The 21,330-nt window shown below is 36.5% G+C and overlaps 1 protein-coding gene across 15 annotated transcripts in view; it reads right to left on the bottom strand.

The window, feature by feature from the left end:
* Positions 1-733: 733 nt before the first annotated feature.
* The window catches only part of LUC7L2 (LUC7 like 2, pre-mRNA splicing factor), a 61,810-nt gene continuing 41,213 nt past the window's right edge, over positions 734-21,330 (bottom strand). For 13 of the 15 annotated variants that reach the window (XM_070465112.1, XM_070465083.1, XM_020913281.2 and 10 more), the window contains 7 exons: positions 20,488-20,598; positions 17,543-17,686; positions 12,999-13,175; positions 11,203-11,294; positions 8,958-8,987; positions 5,597-5,788; positions 734-1,725 (listed from right to left, as the gene is read on the bottom strand). In XM_070465112.1, the coding sequence (XP_070321213.1) occupies positions 1,548-1,725; positions 5,597-5,788; positions 8,958-8,987; positions 11,203-11,294; positions 12,999-13,175; positions 17,543-17,686; positions 20,488-20,598 (924 nt within the window). In that variant the 3' untranslated portion in view covers positions 734-1,547. Of the gene's footprint in view, positions 1,726-2,639; positions 5,789-8,957; positions 9,002-11,202; positions 11,295-12,998; positions 13,176-17,542; positions 17,687-20,487; positions 20,599-21,330 lie in introns of those variants that run through there. The other 2 variants (XM_070465080.1, XM_070465075.1) reach the window with 2 other exon arrangements.

Raw genomic sequence — 21,330 nt, forward strand, 5'->3', positions numbered from 1 at the left:
GCCACCAAGCTGCTCCTCTCAGCCCTCTGCTGCCTCCCCTGACTGCTGAGTGCCAGACCTTTTGTTCATTTCAAATTACAACAGGTAAAGAAAGAACAACTTTGTATCGCCTTGTTTATACCGGGGAAGTCTGAATACCAGTAATTGAGGTAAAATCAATAATGGATGTCAACAGCTTTTTTTTGGATAGGAAAAACAAAGAACTTTCTTCCCCCAAAATGAGCAGTACAGCATATTGTGCTGGATCAAGATTCCAATGATTCTCAGCTGTGCCAGAGCTGAACCTGAGAGATGTGATCATTAAAAGGATCTTAGTTATACTCACAGATCCTTATGTTACTTAATATATTTCTCAGCTTTTCTAGAATCACAAGGTTAATTACTGTTTCAACACGAGTGGATATATAGCTTTTCAACGCAGAAATCATTAGTCTCTTTACACTGGTTACACCATGTTTTTATTTCGGTTTGCTCAATGTGAAGAAAAACAAAACAAACAAACCCAATTTCTTCTGCAGGTCTGGTCCTTCTCTACAGTGGTTGGTACAGTCCTGAAGCAGCTGGAATACAGTCAGCAAGGGCCCAGGTGGAGCAACAATTCATCTTGAATCTTTGTAAGTATATATTTATTTCCTTTGGTGCCTTGCACAGTAAGGCACTATAATAACAGAATAGAAATGGCCACAGCAAATAGCTCTAGTGACAATTTACTAGACAAGTTACAGTTTAATGATGGTGGTGGTGATTCTTTCACTTTATTATTTTTTACAATAAGGGTGTCATCTTTGTACTCCACACACACAAAATAAAACAAGTGCTTATGAAAGTCCCTGCCCCCACCCCCCATCTCAAAACATCCTGAATGTAGCTATTCAAGAAGAACAGAAAAATCAAGACATGTTTGATTTCAAAATTTCAATAAAAAAGCAAAGTATGTAATGCAACAGCTGTTCAACTTCCAACTCTAAAATAGGCACCGTTAGACAAACAAAACTCCTCGTATTTTAAATTTCTCCAGCACACATTCCAGTATAAATGTTCTGAACTGTAATCAGCTAGTAATTAATAATGGGAATAGAACCTTAGAACAGAAGTTATATTGCTTCCTTGTACCCCTTTCTCTTACCACTAGAGGGTAGAAGTGTCAGGGGATATAGAGTCAAAGGAAGAAGGATTAAAAAGAAATTCCCAAAGTCGCCGTTGTTTGGGACTAGAGAGGAAGACAGCATTTTACAAATGTTCAAAAAATCCCAAGGCAAGTAACACAATTTATTCACTATCAGTCCTACTAGAAAGAATAAAGACATCTGTGTCTTATTATATAAAACTGGACTTTCAGAAGTGTATTACAGGTTCACCAGAAACTATGGATGTAGTTTTAGGCTTCATCAAAGAAAATAAGTACAGACTGAGTTAGATGCTGTACACCTAGCCTAGCTGGATCGGTGTCTGGAACTGCTCACTGTGTCACCCCAAACAGCTGTAAACTAAACAATAGTATGTAACTCCAGAAGAAGCTTAAGGATTGAGGATATGTACACAGCTAATTATATCTCCCCTGCTTCGCGCTCTTCAGAGCTCCTCCTGTCTTCTGATCTGCCATTAGCGCTCTCATAGGACCGCTTCTTATCTTTTCGATCTCTGTCACGAGGTGATCTGTCTCTTGAATTCCTGTCTCTGTCACGTGATGCTAAGTCTTGGTCTCTGAATCTTTCTTTTGAGGATCTGAAAAATATTAATTTGAGGAGCAAAATGTGTTGGGAAACCCAAAACCCAAATGAAAGAATCGGATAAATATTAAGGTACTGATTAGTTGAAGATACACAGAATACATCTAAGAAAGAGGAGTCAGTTTTCTGACAGAAAAGAGCACTACTATATTTGGTTAAGGGTACTAATTAAGGAGATGGGTAAAAACAAAGAGCTAAGGGTAAAAAACCATAAGCCAAAATAATGATTTCCAAGACAGTCTCATTATCTCAGAGGCAACCCTAAAGCTTCTCCAGCTCACAGCAAATGTATTTAATATATGAAAATATACAAGATAATACCTTAAAAATGTTATCCAGCATTTTAAAAACAGAATGTACATTCCAAATTAGATGGAAAGCACTGACTTATGATAGGAGTCAGGAACCAATTTTTCTTTGCTGTCTGGCCAGAGATGTAAAGATTTTAGGTGTTACAGGTCATGTAAGTGTGGTATATTCTTCCTCTTCCTTTTGTCAATTCCTTAGCAATATAAAAACCATCATCCATAGCTCCCTGGCTATATAAAAACAGGCCAATGGGCCAGATTTGGCCTGCAGGCAACAGTTTGCCAATGTTCAATTTAGATAAGAGAACTACTCAATGATATGGCTTTAAGTAACCACTGATTATTTTAAAACTCTGCTTTATTCCTCCTGAGTTAGCTCATTCAACCAATAGGAAAAAAAACAGAATAAAAGACAGGTGATCACACTATAATAAATCTTGATTAACCAAAACTGTTTCTTAATACCCCCTTTCCATTCCCATACCGAGCCAATACGAAAGGTAAATATAAGCTAATACCAGAGATTCAATCAGAAGGAAAACCAAAAGATACTAGGGGATCAGAATTAATATGGAATCTTCTATACCTTCAACATCTAGAATAAATTAGGAACATATCACATTTATTTGGTTCTTTACAGGCGACACGGTACTTTTACATAATTATCTCACTTAACCCATGCTCAGAATTAGGATCTGAAGCCTGATTAAGTAATACTTTCAACAACTAAGGCAAGGGAAAAAAACACTACTATACTAGGCAGCTTTAGAAATATCGTTTAAAAAGATTAAACCAGAAAGGTTAAAAGATTAAATGTCAACTTTGAGCATTCTACTGAATTAAGGTTTTAATAAGCTTAATTTTAAAATCATGCTAAATCACACTCCACACATCCCACCCATGTCTTTGTAGGAACAGAGTATGAGAGAAGACTGAGATGCTGCCTAAGAGTAAGGACAGGTACTGCTGCTGAGTCCCAGAGAAACGACGACAGACTGTGAGATGAGTATCAACTAATATTTTGCCAGAGGTTACAATGTCCTGTACAAAAGCAATTTTTTACTCAGTATACCAATAATTCTGATGAAGCAGGTACTCTTCTACCAAGTAGATAAGGAAAGACAGGAGGGCTAATTAGATAATTCGGCCAAGGCCATTTTCACCCAAGTAGTCTGACTCTGAAGTCTGCACTGTATGCACCTGAACACAGCAGGCAGCAGAAAAATGCACATGGTCCTCATTTACCAAGGGTGGCTGTTGCCAGGAAAGGCTGCAAGCAGAATCTACTGAGACCAGTACTTCAGTTGAAGCAGAAGAACGCCAAGTTATTAAAGACCTTTAGCTGGGATTTTTACCTCGAAATTAAAACTATTACTATGTAGCAATAACTTGATATTTTCTTTTATATCAAGTAGATTTCAATAGCAATTGCTCATTTTCAGCAAAAAACAAAATACTGCTTCGAGACAGTAATCTGAGTATCAAGATTAGAAGTGTTCTTGAGGAAAGAAATACTTCTACAAAAACAATCCTCTTTATGAACAATATGCTGAAAATATTGGATGAGGGCTGTCAGGTAGTATGGTAGTCAAAATTTCCTATATTATCTTCATAAACACAGGAAACATTAGGGACTGGGTCCCCGAAGAGGGAGACTTCATGCCTACCCCGCCATCGCCACCACCAATGACAATATTTAAAGGAGTGCAGAGATACCAAAACAATGACGGGGGCCAAGGTGACAAGAGAAATTATCTAGACCTTCTACCAACCAGCAAGATGATTCTTAAAATTTACAGTGTAGGTAAGATTCATGGAGAATTTTTTAAAATGTATTTTTCTGGGCACTGTACTGTGTGCCTTTAGTTTTAATGATTTAAGTGACCTAGAAGCACACTATGAACAACTCTGTCCCTTAAAAACTCACAAATTCCCAGCTCATTCTTTGCATGTGCCTGTAATATCTGAAATATCTCTTTCCTACCTGGTTTTATCTATTCAAATTATACCTACTCTATTTAGGCTATAGGCTACTCCCTGAAGCTATCTTTTTTAATTACTCTGATATTTCCCTCATCTAAATTCCCAGGTGGCACTAGCAGTAAAGAACCCGCCTGCCAAAAAAAGGAGATATAAGAGATGCAGGTTCGATCCCTGGGTTAGGAAGATTCCCTGGAGAAGGAAATGGCAACCCACTCCAGTATTCTTGCGTGGAGAATCCCATGGACAGAGAAGCCTGGTGGGCTACAGTCCATAGGGTCGCATAGAGATGGACACGACTGAAGCGACTTAGCACTAGCACTAAACTCCCATACTGTTTACTCTGATTCCAGTTTAGCACTTAGGTTAATCTCATTATTGTCAAAATATTAGTCCTATGTCCTAATTCACTTGAATAAAGTTGCTGAACTACCTTTTATATATATATATGTTTACTAGGCCTAGTACAGTAGAAGAACTACTTGGTTTTCTAAGAGTAGAACATAAATGTTCTCACCAAAAACAGCAAAAATATATGTGAGGTGATGGATGTGTTAACTAACTAGATGGGAGGAATCCTTTCACAATGTACATGTATAGCAAATCACCACAATGTACACTTTAAATATCTTACAACTTTGTCAATTACACCTCAATAAAGCTGGAGGAGGGGGTGGGAACCTACTTGGAACAAGGCGAGAAAATAAAAAAATAAATAAAAGGGCCTATCATATCCAACTCAATCTGTGAGCAGTTTCAGGGAATGGCTAGCTAAGGCGCCAAAAATAAAAAAAGGAATCTGCAGAAACCTGTTAGAAATTTATCACAGGTTTTATGTGGAGTAATAATCCATAGAAAGGTTGAGATTAGTAGATAATAGGCACTCAAAAAATGTTTCTGTTCCATAGAAATGACCTGGCTTAAGGGCCATGATGGGACCTGAGAAGTTTGGGGAGCTTGGTCTATACAGATCATGAGTACAAAGGCTCCATCACATTATAATCCTTTGTCCTGATTAGATGTTCAAGTCCTTTAACATACCTCACCCTGGGTTTGCCCTCCCTGCATGTTTTGAATTTTCATGCCAGTGATGTCTAACTTCCTTAAAATTCTGAACCTGCCCTGCCAAGCTAACTGTATATAACATTGCATACCTATAGTGCAGAATAAACAAGAATATACTGAATTTATCTGCTCTGAAAAAGTACACCAGCTCCAAGAAGTTTAGAAAACAGTAAGTCAAGCAACTCTTAACAAAAGGACTTCTCAGAGTTCCTAATTTGCCAATACATACTGGAGAAGCTCTCACAGTACTGGTACCTAAAATTATTTGCCCATAAAGTACTTTTCCCCAAGACACACTAACCAGAGAAAAGCAATAACCTCTGCACGTATTGGTTCCAATTTCTTACTCTGGCTCATAAGTATATTCTTTCTGAACTACCCATATAATCAGGGAAAAAAAAGTTATACACACACACACAAATGTGTACAAATCACCAGATGCAAGTTCAAACCACTAGTATTCCAAGTCTAGACTGTAAAGGCAGTTCCATATCCTCCTATGGACCTCAGTACCTCCTCCTCGATCGCTCTCTGCTCCTGTCTCTAGAACTGTGCCCACTTCTCTGGTGGCTGCGGCTGCGACTACGGCTGCTGGAGCGGGACCTGTGGCGATGGCGTTTCTCCCGGGATTTGGATCGAGTTCTCCTTTTCCGTTCTCGTGACATGGAGCGAGATCGATGTCTGCGATGCTCCCTGGACCTGGATCTAGAAAAGATATTTAATTTTTTAGTTTAGTTGGCACTAAGTTTCCCAATTACTAAAGCCTATTCTTTACAGAGAAACTTAATGCCAATACTATTTCAAATCAGCTAAATGTACACTGAAATAAACTGCTGGTATGTTAAATAACTACATACTAGAATTTTGAAAGAACAAACAGTTCTCAGGTCAGTGCTGTATAAATTTACATCAGGAGTATTCTTTTAAATGACGGAAACAACCTATAATACTACTACATGCCAAGGACTATATTACCTACATGCTTTATGGATTTAACTATGATTTTTAGTATACTTTAGAAACAAAGTATGTACCTGGTGTACATGAACAGAAGGGAGGAGACACATGAGAAAGAATATTGTTTAGTGTAAGTTTTAACTCACTGAATTGGAAAGGTTATATGAACATCAAATTTAAATGCCCACAATGTGTCTTGTCAGTGTAATCAAAACAGTTAAGACAGTTCTCTATGCAAGTAGTACATAATTTATTGGGAAGAAAAAGATTAAATGCGTAAATCATTTTAGAGAACTTTAAACTGCAAAAAAATAATATTTACAACAAGTATGTAGGCATACAGAGAAGGAAAAACACTTCGGTAGCCTCTATTGGGTTACAAAACTAACTTATGTATTGTGTATTTGGTCAGGGTGGGGACAACATATATAGAGGATATAAAACACTTGGGAAACAATGAGGAAGAAATAAATGAATATTGTTAAGAGTGATGGAAATGTTCTAACCTGGATTGTGACAGCTGCACAACTTAAAAATTTACTGAAAAATCACCCTGCAAACTTAAATAGGTAAAACTTATCAGATGGTGTGTAAATAATGAAATATTTTCTCGTAATCTGATTACAGTTAAATTCAAAAGCACATTATTCCGGTAAGTTATAAACTGGGTTTATTTTCAAATGATTACTTTGTTACAGTTTAAAAGTATTCAGCTTATATCAACATTAGAAAGAAAGGCATCTACTGTGGATCTAGTATCAATCACAGCTGAATACAGTGTTTCCACAATTAAACTTTTCTGAGAGGAAACACAGGGAAAAGAGAAAATCCATTCCATGTGTTTTTATCAAATGGTATTTTCTTATATCACTCACTCTAAGCTATTTTAACAAATTATTTCCCCAAAGCATATTTCATTTTACTTGACAATAACTGGTAAAAACATTTCCTGGGTGCCTACTGCACTGTTCCAGGTACTAGGGAGACGGAGCAGCACGTACGGCAAAGTCCTTAATCTCTGGTGCTCAAGCTCCAGAAAGAGGCCTCCAAAGACATGTAGGCCGCAAATAAAAGATAGGTCAGGTAGTAAGGACATGACAGAAGGGTAAAAAAAGAGTGAAATTAGGCAGTCCTCTTTTATACAGAATAGGCAGGAAAGGTTTTTCTTATAAAATAGCATTTAAGCAAAGATGAAATGAACTAAGGAAATCAGCTAATCAGGGAGCACAGAGAAGAATGCTTCAGGTAGAGAAAACACAGGTGCAAAGGCCCTAAGGGGGAGAAAGTTCACAGAACAAAAGAAACCCTTCTGGCTGTAACGAGATTAGCAAGGGGGGAGTAATATCAGGATGACCAAGTACTTTGTCATTCAAACCAGGATGCTTTCAGTATTAAATTATACAGAGGAAAAGAGGGAGCTATTAATAAACGTGCTGAGACAAGAAATAAACCGCTAACTCTCCTAGGGCAGATTGATCACTCCTCTTAAAAACCATGGTGAGGATTTCAGCTTCTCCTCTGAGTGAAATGGAATACCTTTAAAAGGTTTGAAGACAGAACTGATTTGCTTTATTCTACTTTTTAAAGAATACACTTTTTATTCTTGTAAAAAACAGACTGAGGCCAAAAAGGGACATGGATATGAATAGAAATTAAGAGACTCATTAAGAGGTTACTGTAAATAGTGAGGTAAAACATGGCTTGGACTAGGGTAGTAGAAATTAAATATCTAGCCTGATTGTCTAAGGATGTTCTGTGTACAAAGGGTTTAAATTTCTCTCCAATAAAGGGACAAGCCTACAGTAACCAATCACTAAAAAATCATTTAATATTTCTACTTCTCATTCTGGATTGAGAAACTCACCACCATATAAATTAGCTGATACAACTGGTCCTGACTAATGTCTTAGTTTTCAGTGTTTTAAGCAGAAATACCACTGAAAGATGCTAAAAAGTACTAAGTAAGTGTTAGTCACTCAGTCGTGCCCAACTCTTTGCAACCCCATGGACTGCAGCCCACCAGGCTCCTCTGTCCATGAGATTTTCCAGGCAAGGATACTGGAGTGGGTTGCCATTTTCTTCTCCAGGGGAAATTCCTGACCCAGGGAACAAACCCAGGTCTCTTGCACTGCAGGCATTCTTTACTGACTGAGCTACAAGGGAACCCTCTCCCCGCCACCAAAAAAAAGTACTTAGTACTAAAAAAAAAGTACTAAAAAGTACTAAGGGACATTTAATAGACACACAAGATTTTGCTTTCATAACAGCAAATGCTCTTATTCTTTAGAGTCAAGAATACATAGAAGGTTTCAAAAAGAAGATGTGATTTGAGTGAGAGCAATGGAAGAATTTGGGGAAAAAGCTTCAGAAAGTCCACCAATACTAGGGCCAAAGATCAAAATTCAGTCTTCTCCTCTTTCTCTTGTAAGGATGTAAAATGCCCCATTACTTTATGTGGTCCCTGTACAAAGGGAGAAGTAATAAAGCCCAAGTCTAGCTTGGGTGCAAACTAAACATTTTCATTTCCCTTAATTAACTCGCCATGGATTGCCTCATTCAAAACATATCCAACTATTTATTTGTATTTTGAACAGATACAACCTCTTAGAATATGTTTCTTAGATGTACCACCCAAACTGATTTTTAAAAAGTAAATCTTGTCACATGTATACACTGAGCTTCTAAACAAGATTTTAATGAAATAGTCTGAAATATTTTTAGCTTTCTCTGTCACTTCAGGGCCCTGTATATAATTTACTCTGATAAAACTAAACTGTATCTCATGAGTATCTTCTGACCAACTTCTTCTCAAATGACACTGCTCAAATATGCATTACAAAAGAATTAAGAGTACTAATAAATTCTCATTCACTACCCTCGAAAAACAGCTTCACCACTTATCTTGTATAATACCTACCTTTTAGGATTCTTGCTATGTGATCGAGACCTAAAAAAAGAATTCTATTTTTAGAAAAATAACTATAAATAAGGAGGAAAAGGTACAATGTGCTATTAAAATTACATTCCCATTTCTAATTTTTATATTAACTTCATAAATACAAGGCACATGTGTGTATACACAAATATTCCCCAAAAGCACCACAAACTTTACAGACTTTCCCACTCTGGCATACCCCTTACCTAGGCTACCTGGCTCTTAAGAATATGCTCCTAGAAGACTTAAAACACAATGCAATTCACTAATTCTCCAAAAACCACCTCTCAACCTGGAAAGAATTCTTTGTTATTTACATCTGTCATTTCGTCTTTCCCTCTGGGAACAGAATAAAACTTCTGAGGGACACATACTCAGGAATTATCACCTCATACGATAACCCCTAAAACACTCAATTCAATCTTACAATGTTTCTTAATATGACACACAATTCTCTGATATAAAGTACTCCTCATGTTGCCCAGCACACAATTAAAGCTCAACAGACAGTAAGAGCAAATATTATGGTTACCAGGAAGTCAAAGGGTTTTTTTTGGTGGAGCGTATATAGCTTGGTTGAAACATGAATGTGGACTGAGCCTCATATAAGCCATAACTGTTTCCACCACTCACTATCTGTGTGGCCTGGGCAGATTATATATCTTCCCGAAGCTTAGTTTGCCATTTGAAAAAGAGGAATAGTAATAAAAAAATTCACAGGGGGCTTTCAAGTAATAGATAAATTAATATAGGAAGTCTTATTAGCACAGTAGCTGGAACACAGTAAGCATCCAGTAAAGTGATAATTTTTATCATTATCCTTTCTACACCATAGTTGGAACCCCATTTTGTGTATAATTTTATACTTACTAGTAGTTTCCTCATCTTCCATACTTAGGGTCCTTCAAGTTCACATATAGTTAAAAAAAATTCTTTTTAAAAATTTCTGAAAGTGTTAACATTTCATAACCAATATTAAAAGAAATATGGCATTTAAAAGAGTAAGCTGCGATGAACTTTCATCTCTGACAGATGTGAAAATGTAGCTCTGCAAAGAATTCTTTTTCTTATTTGGCTGTCATCTCAGATGTATAATTTATATTAGTGGCAGTATATTCTGTTGAATTTTAACTTAAACTGAGATTCAAATTCCATTTATATTATCTTAAATATTACAATACTGGGCGCTATTTCCATGAAAACTTAGTATACACAAAAGAGAACAGAGATTAAGCTCTGAGGTAAAATTTACTAGTAAATGAAGAAAATGTATCGATGGAAGAATAAAAGCACTTCCTCTAAACAGGAACATGTCCATATACAGCTTTGTTTCATTTTTGTCATCACAGTGCAGAAAGATTACCTGTTAAAAGCCATGTAACAAAGATGAAATCAGTTTCAGTGGCTTGAAATAGACTGCATGTAACATGCTCAAAGTTTGGAGGAAGTTGACATAGCTGAGTCATGTATTATCAAGGGTTTTAATTAACTCAAGGACATCTACTGAAGAGAAGCTATTTAAATTTCAGAGAAATATAACACCATTAAGGAAACATTGTAAGTTAGAATGACAGGTAAGTCTTTACTGGCACATCCCTCCATCTGAAAATTGTTGGAAGTTTTTAAACATTTTATCACACAACTTGCTGCCAATGGGTAACAATGATCCAGAACATGCACACGTTCTAAATATGAAGAATCCTGATTTTATCAGCTAATATACCAATATAAAAGAACTGTGCATATTTAGCTATTATTAAATTAATAAAAGTTTTAACAGTTTATAGCTTCTAAATTGAAGAAATACAGAATCAAAGTAGCATGTAAAATAATCAGTGAAACAGATAAAAAAACCAACACACCCAGACCTTCTATCAACAAGTATGTACCATAAAATAGTTCTGTGCCAGTCTGGCACAAAGTGAGCCTATTATGATAATCAAAGGGCTAGAAACCGGCCTTGTTGTAAATCTTCTAAACATAAAGATGTGAGGGGCTCTTGACTCCCTCTTCCCTACATTTTGAAGGAAATCTCCTAGACTTAAACAGTCATTAATTAATATACTTGAATAAACACTGTTTCATATGGTAATATTTTTAAGAGTAAACAGAAATTTCCCAAGTCCAGATTTATTGATGCCTAAAATCTTATACACCATCACATCTTTTTTAGAACCAGGAATGTCCCACTTCAGGTAATTGGACTACTCCAGTAATTACACCATACCTCCTCAGCTTCTCCCTTTCTTCTCTCTCCCTTTCTTCTCTTCTTTTCAGGCGTTCCTGGTTTCTTTTCTCCTGCTTCTCAGCTACAACTCTCTTAAAACACAATGACAGTTCAAATAATATTAAATGAGAAGCATTATTTACCGGGCCCATTCTTAGCATTATCCTCAACTTTACCATATCTAATATCAAAACTTTTTAATACCAATTCAATGTGAAGTTTTGTCAGGTATGATCATTAAGCTTACTGCAAGTCTGGTTTCTAAAATGTTTCCTCTTTCATATAAAATTTCATATTTCTCCATGACTTCTTAATGATATTTCAAAATCACTTTTATAAGATTTTTCTCCTCTTAATATCTTCTAAATTCTTTAAAAATGATTTTAAAAATCAATCATTATAAATCATTGTTTCCATGCTCTATGATTTCCAACACAGAAATGTCTTGTTGACGTCTGGTTACAATCCTGATGCTACTGCTTTAAAAAATACCAGTGAAACTCTCAACAGTTCTGCTGCTAGGTATGTATTTGGTACCCAATCAGGTACCATTTTTATCTTTGAGCCCAATGAATTATTTGCTATGTTGACACTCATTTTGTAATTTCAAAAAACTTACCCAAGATCATCTAAGCTACTCAGAATACTGACAAGAGCTCACAATAAACTAAAAATATGGAGACATCCCTAGGTGATTCTGATTCTGCTGCTAAGTCACTTCAGTCGTGTCCGACTCTGTGCGACCCCATAGACGGCAGCCCACCAGGCTCCCCGTCCCTGGGATTCTCCAGGCAAGAACACTGGAGTGGCTTGCCATTTCCTTCTCCAATGCATGAAAGTGAAAAGTGAAAGTGAAGTCGCCCAGTCATGTCTGATTCTTAGCGACCCCATGGACTGTAGCCTACAAGGCTCCTCCGTCCATGGGGTTTTCCAGGCAAGAGTACTGGAGTGGGGTGCCATTGCCTTCTCCGGATTCTGATTCTACATTATTTTAAATGCCCAGCCATGGATGCTGGGTTAATTTCAGTGATAACTACACAAAAAGTCACTACTGGTGTTTGCCATCTTTGAGATAGTTCTCAATTCATGACAAAATGCGACAGTGCTAATTAAAAAAAAACAAAAACAACTAGCCACATCAGACTGTTGAAATGTAAATTGGTTCTATCCATTGACTGTGCTTTCTTTCAATGGTTTAGAAATATCCTTTTCTGTCTTTGCTAACTTACCTTCTCAGAAGAATTCGGCAGACAAGTAACAGTTGTGTTGCCTTTCTTACATCAGTCTATATATTTAAATGACACAGACTGTCCATTTAAAAAAAATAGGTTTCTAAGTTCTGAAGTAGGAGCAGAAGCATAAAACTAGAGGTTCTAAAGTCTGCTATTTAGTGAACTGCAAAATATTTTAAATAAATATTGGATCATTTTTTTAATCTTCCCTTAAATGTTATATTAACATTATTACCAGCTTTTTTTAAAAAAAAGACAATATCATTGGAAATTTAAGGGGGCTCGTATGATTTTATAACCCAGTTTGCAAGATTCCTACCTGATTCAATATAATGTCCAAGACAAAATATTATCTCCACCAAGAATAAGAAGATTTTTAAAGTTTGTCAGACATCCATTAAACAAGCTATTTTCATTTACAATCCTACACAAAATCCTATAATCTGAATTATTAACAGATTCACAGTTAAGAATAGTCTTCAATACCAAAGAAAAATACTACACAGAAAGACAAATGAGTGGCTATAACTAGACAAAGTGAGGGATATTAATTTACCAATGTACCTTTAATTCTTCAAGCTTCTCTCTTATTTCAATAAATCCCAGGTGCAGTTTACCCCCAAAATGATCAGCCAGTCGTCTGTCATTATCATGAAGACCTAAGTAGGCAGAGCAAACTTCACAGACTCGAAGTTTCTGCTGCTGGAAACTGGAAGCTGGCATAGAATTCCGATAAACTTCCTAAACAAAAGAGAAAAACCATGTTCATATAAACTGCATTCAAATCACACAATTAAACAAAATTCACTATGTTCATACCAAAAAAAAAATGCTTCTAGTGAACATACAAAAGTATGGCTCTTTTGTCACAAAATAGATTCCCCCCTTACTCCCATACTCTGTCCTCAGGACTTCTCCACCAGAAATGAAAGATCAGAGCCTCAAATTACCTTTTGCCAAGAACTACAATAACAGTAACACGATATAACTTTCTTCAAAGGTGTTCTCAATGTTCTGTTTTATTTTTTTGTTAAAAATGAGATTCAGCAACCCCAAAAATATACATCAGTGAAGAATCAAGGAGGTAGTCGCCCATGCTTGCAGAAAAGTAATGCATGTCTTCCACACAGCTTCCTCCCACGTATCATTTTCCCCACTATGTAAATACAGACAAGGCCTCCAAATGATAAAACTTCACCTCAAACAGAGGGGCTCTATAAGACATAGATGAAAGGTGCCTAACTGAGATTAAGAGGTCTTGGACTCATCGTTTTATTTATATTAAGTTCATTAAGGCGATAACAAATTAGTGGATTTGTGCATCCACTCTATCCTTTTTCCTTATACTGACAGAATTCTGATTTGTTTGAGGCAGCAGCATGCCCAGCTCAAAGCATGACATATCCAAGTTTCCACATAGCTTTGGCTAAGGAAATACAAGTGGACACTGCTGGAGAAAATCTGTAGGAGGTTCTTTAAGAATCCGCCTTGCAAAGCAAAGGACACTGGTTCAATCCCTGGTCTGGGAAGATCCCACATAATTCAACTATTGAGCCAGCACTCTAGAGCCCGTGCTCCGCAACAAAAGCAGTCACTGCACCACAACTAGAGAGTAGCCCCATTTCCCACAACTAGAGAAAGCCCACACGCAGCCAAAAATTAATGAGTGAAATTTAAAAAACAAAACAAAAAACGCAGCCTCCACTTTGGGCCCAGTTTTTGTATACCAATTGTTTTTAAAAAAGCAATGGGAAAAATGTCTATTTAGGTTTTCCACCCTTTTTTTTGATTTTTTTTTTTTTTTTTTAAATATTGAGCTCCATGAGCTGTTTGTCACTTTGGAGATTAATCCGTTGTCTGCTGTTTCATTTGCACATATTTTCTTCCTAAATAAGACATTTCTCCCATTACTAGGGATTTCCTATTAGCTCCAGTTGGTAGAATCTACCTGCAATGCAGGAGACCCGGGTTTGACTCCTGGGTCAGAAAGATCCCCTAGAGAAGGAAATGGCAACCCAGTCCAGTATTCGTGCCTAGGAAATTCCATGGACAGAGGAGCGTGGTGGGTACAGTCCATGGAGTTGTAAGAGTGGAACATGACTTAGCAACAAAACCACATATTACCATGTGTGAGACAGACAGCTAGTGGGGAGCCACTGTCCAGCACCGTGTCCTGTGGTGACCTAAGGGGCAGGGTGGTAGGGCGGCTCGAGAGGGAGGAGATAGAGGTATACATGGGAACAAACCACTAACACATGCCTTTGATAAGCTGTGACATTGTTTCAGTGGTATTCCTCTCAAAAATCTAATGGAAAGAAATAGTGAGCAAATCCAAAGTGAAGGACATTTTACAGAATAACAGGTCTATACTTTTTAAAACGGTCAAGACCGTGTAAGACAAAGACTGAGGTACCAGATTAAATTAGACTAGAGAGACATAACAACTAAAATGCAATACATGATCCTGGACTGGATCTTAAACAAAAATTTTTTTTTCTTTTCTGAAAATGAATATTATTGGGACAAATGGTAAAATCTAAACAAAGTCTTCAGATTAACAGTATTAACAATATTATTCCGTGATTCAGACAACTGCACTGTGGTTATATAGTAAGATATCTTTGTTTTTATGAAATACACACCGAAGTACTTAGGGATAAAGAGGCATCATTTTTATAACATTGTCAAACAGTTCAAATACACACACACACACACACACACACACACAGATGTAGGAAGAGAATGATAAAGCTAATGCGGTAATATGTTAACATTTGAAGAGTCTGCGAGAAGGATACAGGAGAATTCTTCACCTGATATTTTAACTTTTCTTAAAATATTTCAAAATAAAATATTTTTAAAAAGAAAAACCGAAAGCACAAGACAGGTCAACACAATTTTTGTGCCTTATTATTCCTCCTCTTTCTACTGAGGGAGAAATGAAAGGCTTTAGGCTTAGAGGTCATGGTGGTACCACAAACTGTTTATTTTCTGGACTGACATTAACTACATTTAAAGAAATCCTAACATTAAGAAATTAAAACTACCTAGAATGGCTACTTGGTGTACCTTTTCCCAGCCTAGAACCTTTTAAACTGTGTCTCTGTATTCAGAGTGGATTTCCTGCAGCTAGTACACAGTTAAGTCTTATTTCTTTTTGTTGTAAATCTAGTCTCACAATCTCTTTTTAATTGGACTATTGAGACCATTTATATCTAATATAATTATTGACACACTGGGTTTAAGTCTACCATCCCACTATTTACTGTCTGTATGTCTAACCTGTTGTTTCTTTCTTTTCTCCTGCCTTTCTTTTGGATTAAGTACTTTTTTAGGATTCCACTTTATGTCAGCTATTAGTTATACTTCTTTTTCTGCTCCAGTGGTTTCTCTATAGTGTACAACTTCAACTTATAAAAAAAGCTAGAATCTTTAATAACATCAAAGGAGATTTCAAAACAAGGGACATTAATAGGGACAGAGGACATTTCAAAACAAAGGGTTAAATTAATCAAAGACATATAAACCTTAAATGTCTACTAAGCTGGTAACAGAGCTCCAAAATATATGAAGCAAAAAGTGGCTAAATGGAAAGCATAAAGAAATCCACAATTAGACTTCAACCTCTCCTCTCAGTAAATATTAATAGTAGAATAAGTAGGCAGGAAAACCAACAGGATATAGATGAGTTGAAAAAAACCTATCAACTATCTTGACTCAAAGGACATTTACAGAACACTTCATTTAACAAGGCAGAGTATCATCCAAGTGCAAATGGAACATTCACTAAGACAGGCCATAGGCAGGGTCACAAAACAAGTACTGACATATTTAAGAGAACTGAAATTACAACATATTTTCTGACCACAACAGAATTAAAATCAGTAAAAATAAAAACTAAACATATCTCTTAAAACCCACAGATCAGAAAAGAAATCATAAGCAATATTAGCAAATCTTTAGAAATGAATGGAAATAAAAACACAACATATGAAAATCTGGGAGATGCTATTGCTGTGCTTAGAAGAATGATCCAAGGAGGCTGGAGGAGGGAAGGATTGGAAGCTTGGGAATAGCAGATACAAACTAGTATATACAGTATGGATGAACAACAAAGTTCTACTGTATAGCATAGGAACTATATGTATATTTAATAATCCATGATAAAATATAATGGAAAAGAAAAAATATATATATGTAATAAGTGAGTCACTTTGCTGAGCCTGCTAAGTTGCTTCAGTTGGGTCCAACTCTTTGCAACCCCATGGCCGGTAGCCTGCCAGGCTCCTCTGTCCAAGGGATTCTCCAGGCAATACTGGAGTGGGTTGCCATGCCCTCCTCCAGGGGATCTTCCCGACCCAGGGATCAAACCAGTGTCTCTTAGGTCTAACCTGCATTGGCAGGCAGGTTCTTTATCACTAGCACCACCCGGGAAGCCCAGAAATTAACACAACACTGTAAATCAACTATACTTCAGTAAAAGTAAAAAAATGAAAAATAAATCAATAAAATAAACTAAATGAATGCTCTAAGCTTCTGCCTCAAAAGGCTACAGAAATAAGAACAAATCAAACCCAGGTGTGATACAGTTAAGAACAATGTAGACTATGGCAAAAGGGAAGATACCATCTTATTTGAAGGTATTTGATTTTCTAAAAAACATCGGGGGGAGGGGCAAAAAAAAAATAGAACTTTGTCTGCAGGATAGCAGATTTTGAGCTGTGCTGTGGAGGAAGAATGAGAGGAGGCTTCCAGTGTGCTAGCAGACTGTAATGAGGATGGAAGAAAAGGGAGAGTACTATAGTTGCATGAGGATGGAGAAGGGGGTAGGGTATCACAGTGACCATGGCTATCAATACTGTATGTGTGTGTCTGTGTGTATGAGAGACGTTTAGATAATTTCATTTCCAGTTATAAATTTCAACAGATCAATGACTCTAAATTCCAGGACCACCACTAGTTTTGATATACAACCCACTGGCACAACACAAACTAGCTGTATGCTTTTAAACTAGTTTAAGCTTCCTTTAACTTACAGTAATTTCTGATCAGTATGTTCTTTTGCAAGTACAGATGCTAAGGCTCTGTAAACTGTAAGTATAAACTACCTCTGCTTCTCTTTTCTTTGCCCGTGCTTTTTCCACTTCATCCATTACTTTCTGGGATTCCTCCACATTTCCTTCAGCTCCTAGCTGCTCCACCTTGGCCAACAATTTACCAATTTCTTCATTTAACTCATGAACACGTTCTGCCTAGAAAGAAACAGAAAAGAAGATCATGAGTAAAAAGCAGCATGTACCGAAGTTCAAAATATTTCCTAAGTGCTCAGAAAAGATGTTTAAGCTATCTAAAGCAATAAAAATAATACTTTTATCATAAATGAATTGGTGGACATTAGAGTATTTTGAGCCTGCCTTTACTTTAGTGAGTTCAGGGAGACAACTGATCTCAATATAACTATTGCTTTTTAACCTCTGCTTTGGCATCGTATTCCAAGTATAAAATACATTTTCTTCCACAATCTGGCACTCTGTACCTTTCCAAACTATCTCTTTCTGTTCTCTGACTTCACAACAAATCTACTGTTATGTGTTTCCGAAACTTACCCTGTTGTTTTCTTCCTCTCTGACTTTCCACATACTGCTCTCTCTTGCTAGGATGTCGTCCATTATCTTCTTGACCTGCCTCGTGTATGTCTATCTATTCATTAAGATCCAACTAAACAGTCTGTTATGTGGACAATCAATAGCCACACCTCAGTCTCACTTAAGACACTTAGGCAGAGCGCGCCATATCCTCCTTTGTGCCATCTCTGTATCTTCTATGACAACTACTTTTATCTATATGACATCACGCTGTATGCCATTTTTGTATTTCCAATGCCTAAGATATTATGCTCAAATATGAGTAAAAGAAAAGAATTGGCAGATATTCTTTAAAGTGAAGATATGGCTTTAGAATCCAACATATCTATCTGGTTTACGGCCAAACCAATTAACAGCTATGTAACTGTGGCCAGATTACCATACCTGAATCTACTTCCTCATCTGAAAAGTAGGGATAATACCTACCTCTAAAGGTTGTGAGAAATGAGAAAATGTGCCTTGTTTTTGCATGCGGCATATTACTAATATTTAGTATACCAGCATGGCACCTTTCTCCCATGGTCCATCCCTTTCCATTGGGATTATTTCTTTCCTTGGGTTCTGATATACTACCTCATCACCACCATTATGGGTATCTAGTTCATTACTGTTGTTTTAATGGCACATGACAGTCTTTATCCTGGCTACAAAAGAAGTATTCAGCCTGTATGGCCAATTAACAAAAAAGGTTTTTATTTGACATTGACACCCAGTCCCAACAAAGTAGTGTGCAAATAATCTTTACTCCTTAAATTTCCCTCAATCCAAGATATTTGTCCCTCAAAGAAATTCCCAACTGTATTATCACTATTGTCCTACTTTAACAAAATGGTATCTTCCTCAAGTATCTGCCACAGAAAGACTGCATTAGTGACCAAAGCTCTTCACCCTCCCTGCACCTGTGCCCTTTGCTATGTGAACACCATCACACGCCGACTCTGACTTTGGGCAGGTAACTAACTGGCTTTGGTTAACAGGATAGTAGCAAATATGACAGAAGGGAAGGCTTAAAACTGCTTGTACGACGGGGCTTGATACTACTGCACCTCTGCTACCACCATGAGAATACGTTCAGGCCAGACTTCTGACCTCCAGCTGACTGGAAGGCATGAATGAGCCCACCTTAGAGGAATAACTGACTAGTCAATTACAGCCTAAGTTACTGATTACAGACTCATGAGCTAAATAAATTCTTAATGTTTTAAGTTTTGAGGTAACCTGTTAAGACAGCATTTTTATAGTGATGGATAACGTTAATACAAAGCTTTATAAACCAATACAGCTGGGGTCTAGCCAACCGCCATGGATCTCTTCCTACCATGAGATATGAAATCCCTTGTACTTTAGGACACCTATCTTTACAATCCCCATATTAAGAAAACCTTCCAGAGAAAGTCGGTTATACATAATCCTCTCCTCAGACAAGGGATCCATTTCACTTTGTACACACATATCTGAGCACTACATTTAATGATGTCACCTAAACTCTACTGGGTAACTTTGTCTCCATCCTGCATTTTCGTAAAATGTGCCAGACTAAACTGAATGGTACACAACATTATAAAGCAGTGAGTCATCAAATCAGCAAAAGTCAACATGTGGACTTCTGAACTCTGATTCAACACACCAACTCTACACAGGAAAATGAACTCATTCTGGGTATTAGATAATATTAAAAATGTGTTACCTTTATGAATGTAATTTTGTGGTTATATTTTAAAGGTGAAATGATATGACATCTACAATCTGCTTTTCAAATAATAAAATAGCAGAAGACTGATGCCTTTGAATTCACTGGGATTCACTGTACTTTTTTTCTACTTTATGCAGGAATTCACAACAAAACATTTTTGCCTAAGAATGAGCTACTGATACACACAACTTGTATGAAACTGAAGGAAGTTGTACTGACTGTAAAAAGCCAATCTCAAAAGGATACAACCTGCATGATGCCATTTATGCAATATTAAATGAAATAACATAATTACAGGGATGGAAAATAGGTTAGTGGTGGCCAAGGGCAAGAGAAGTAGAGGAATGAGTGTGGCTATAAAGGAGTAACATGAGGGAGTATTGTAGTGATGCTACAGTTAAGTAACTCAATTACAGTGGTAGTTACCCATTACACATGTGATGAAACTGCATACAGATACACACACATGCACAACTAATAAAATGTGAATAAAATGTAAGGACTGGCCCAGTATCAACTTCATGACTTTGACACTATAATTGTTTAAGATGTTAACATAGGGGAGGACAAGAGGAAGAGTATGCAAAATTTCTACATATGTCTCTGCAATCTCCTATAAATATAATTATTACAAGATAAAAAGTTATAAAAAGTATACCTCAAAGTATAGTAAGGTAAAACTACTTTGTATTAATGAAATAACTGAACATCTTACCTTCGCTGCAACTTCAGCACTAATTTCTTCTTGAGTTTCTGCTAATCTTTTCTTAGCCACTTCTGTTCTTCGATCACAATCTGCAATGAATGACTGCAGATGATCCATAGCCTACGAAGTTTAATGAAGACGATTACTGTAAGAAAAATCAACTGTATCCATAAATATCTTTACTCAAAAACTGTACTTTATTATTTAAAATGCTATTATGGGAATAAAAAAAAAAAAAGTGAGTTCAACTACAAATTGAAAACCACTATCATCATCTATCAAGTCTACAAAGAACAAACATAAAAATTCCCAGAAAATGTAAGGCTGTAAGGAAACTGCCGCTCTCATACTTTGCTAAAGGAATCACAAATCAGTGCAGCCTCAATAAAAAGGCAATATGGTAATCTTTATCAAAAGCCTTAACAATATGCCCTGATTTAATAACTTTTACTTCTAGAAATCCATTTTAAGAAAGTAATCAGAGGCATATGGAGAAATTAATATTCAAAGATGTTCTTCACAGTGTTAAATGGGGGAAATATCCAGGTAACATGTAGAAATATAATCTTCAGTCATTTAAAAAAGGTGTTAGTAGAACACGTAAGGACCTAAGAAAATGTTCACGCTTCATTTGTAAATAAAGGTACAAAATGTTATACGCAGCAGAGCCCAATTTTGTAAAATAAAAAAGCATTAGAAAAATGGACGAGTATACATTAAATATTAACAATTTCTGAATATATGGATAAATTTTAGTAATATGTTTTTCTGTGTCCTTCAAATTTTTCACAATGAAAATGTTACAATCAGGAACACTTGCTCTTTTCTCAAAGAATAAACCACTGAGAATTT

This window comes from Odocoileus virginianus, chromosome 1 (assembly GCF_023699985.2).
Source record: "Odocoileus virginianus isolate 20LAN1187 ecotype Illinois chromosome 1, Ovbor_1.2, whole genome shotgun sequence".
NCBI classification, from domain to species: Eukaryota; Metazoa; Chordata; class Mammalia; order Artiodactyla; family Cervidae; genus Odocoileus; species Odocoileus virginianus.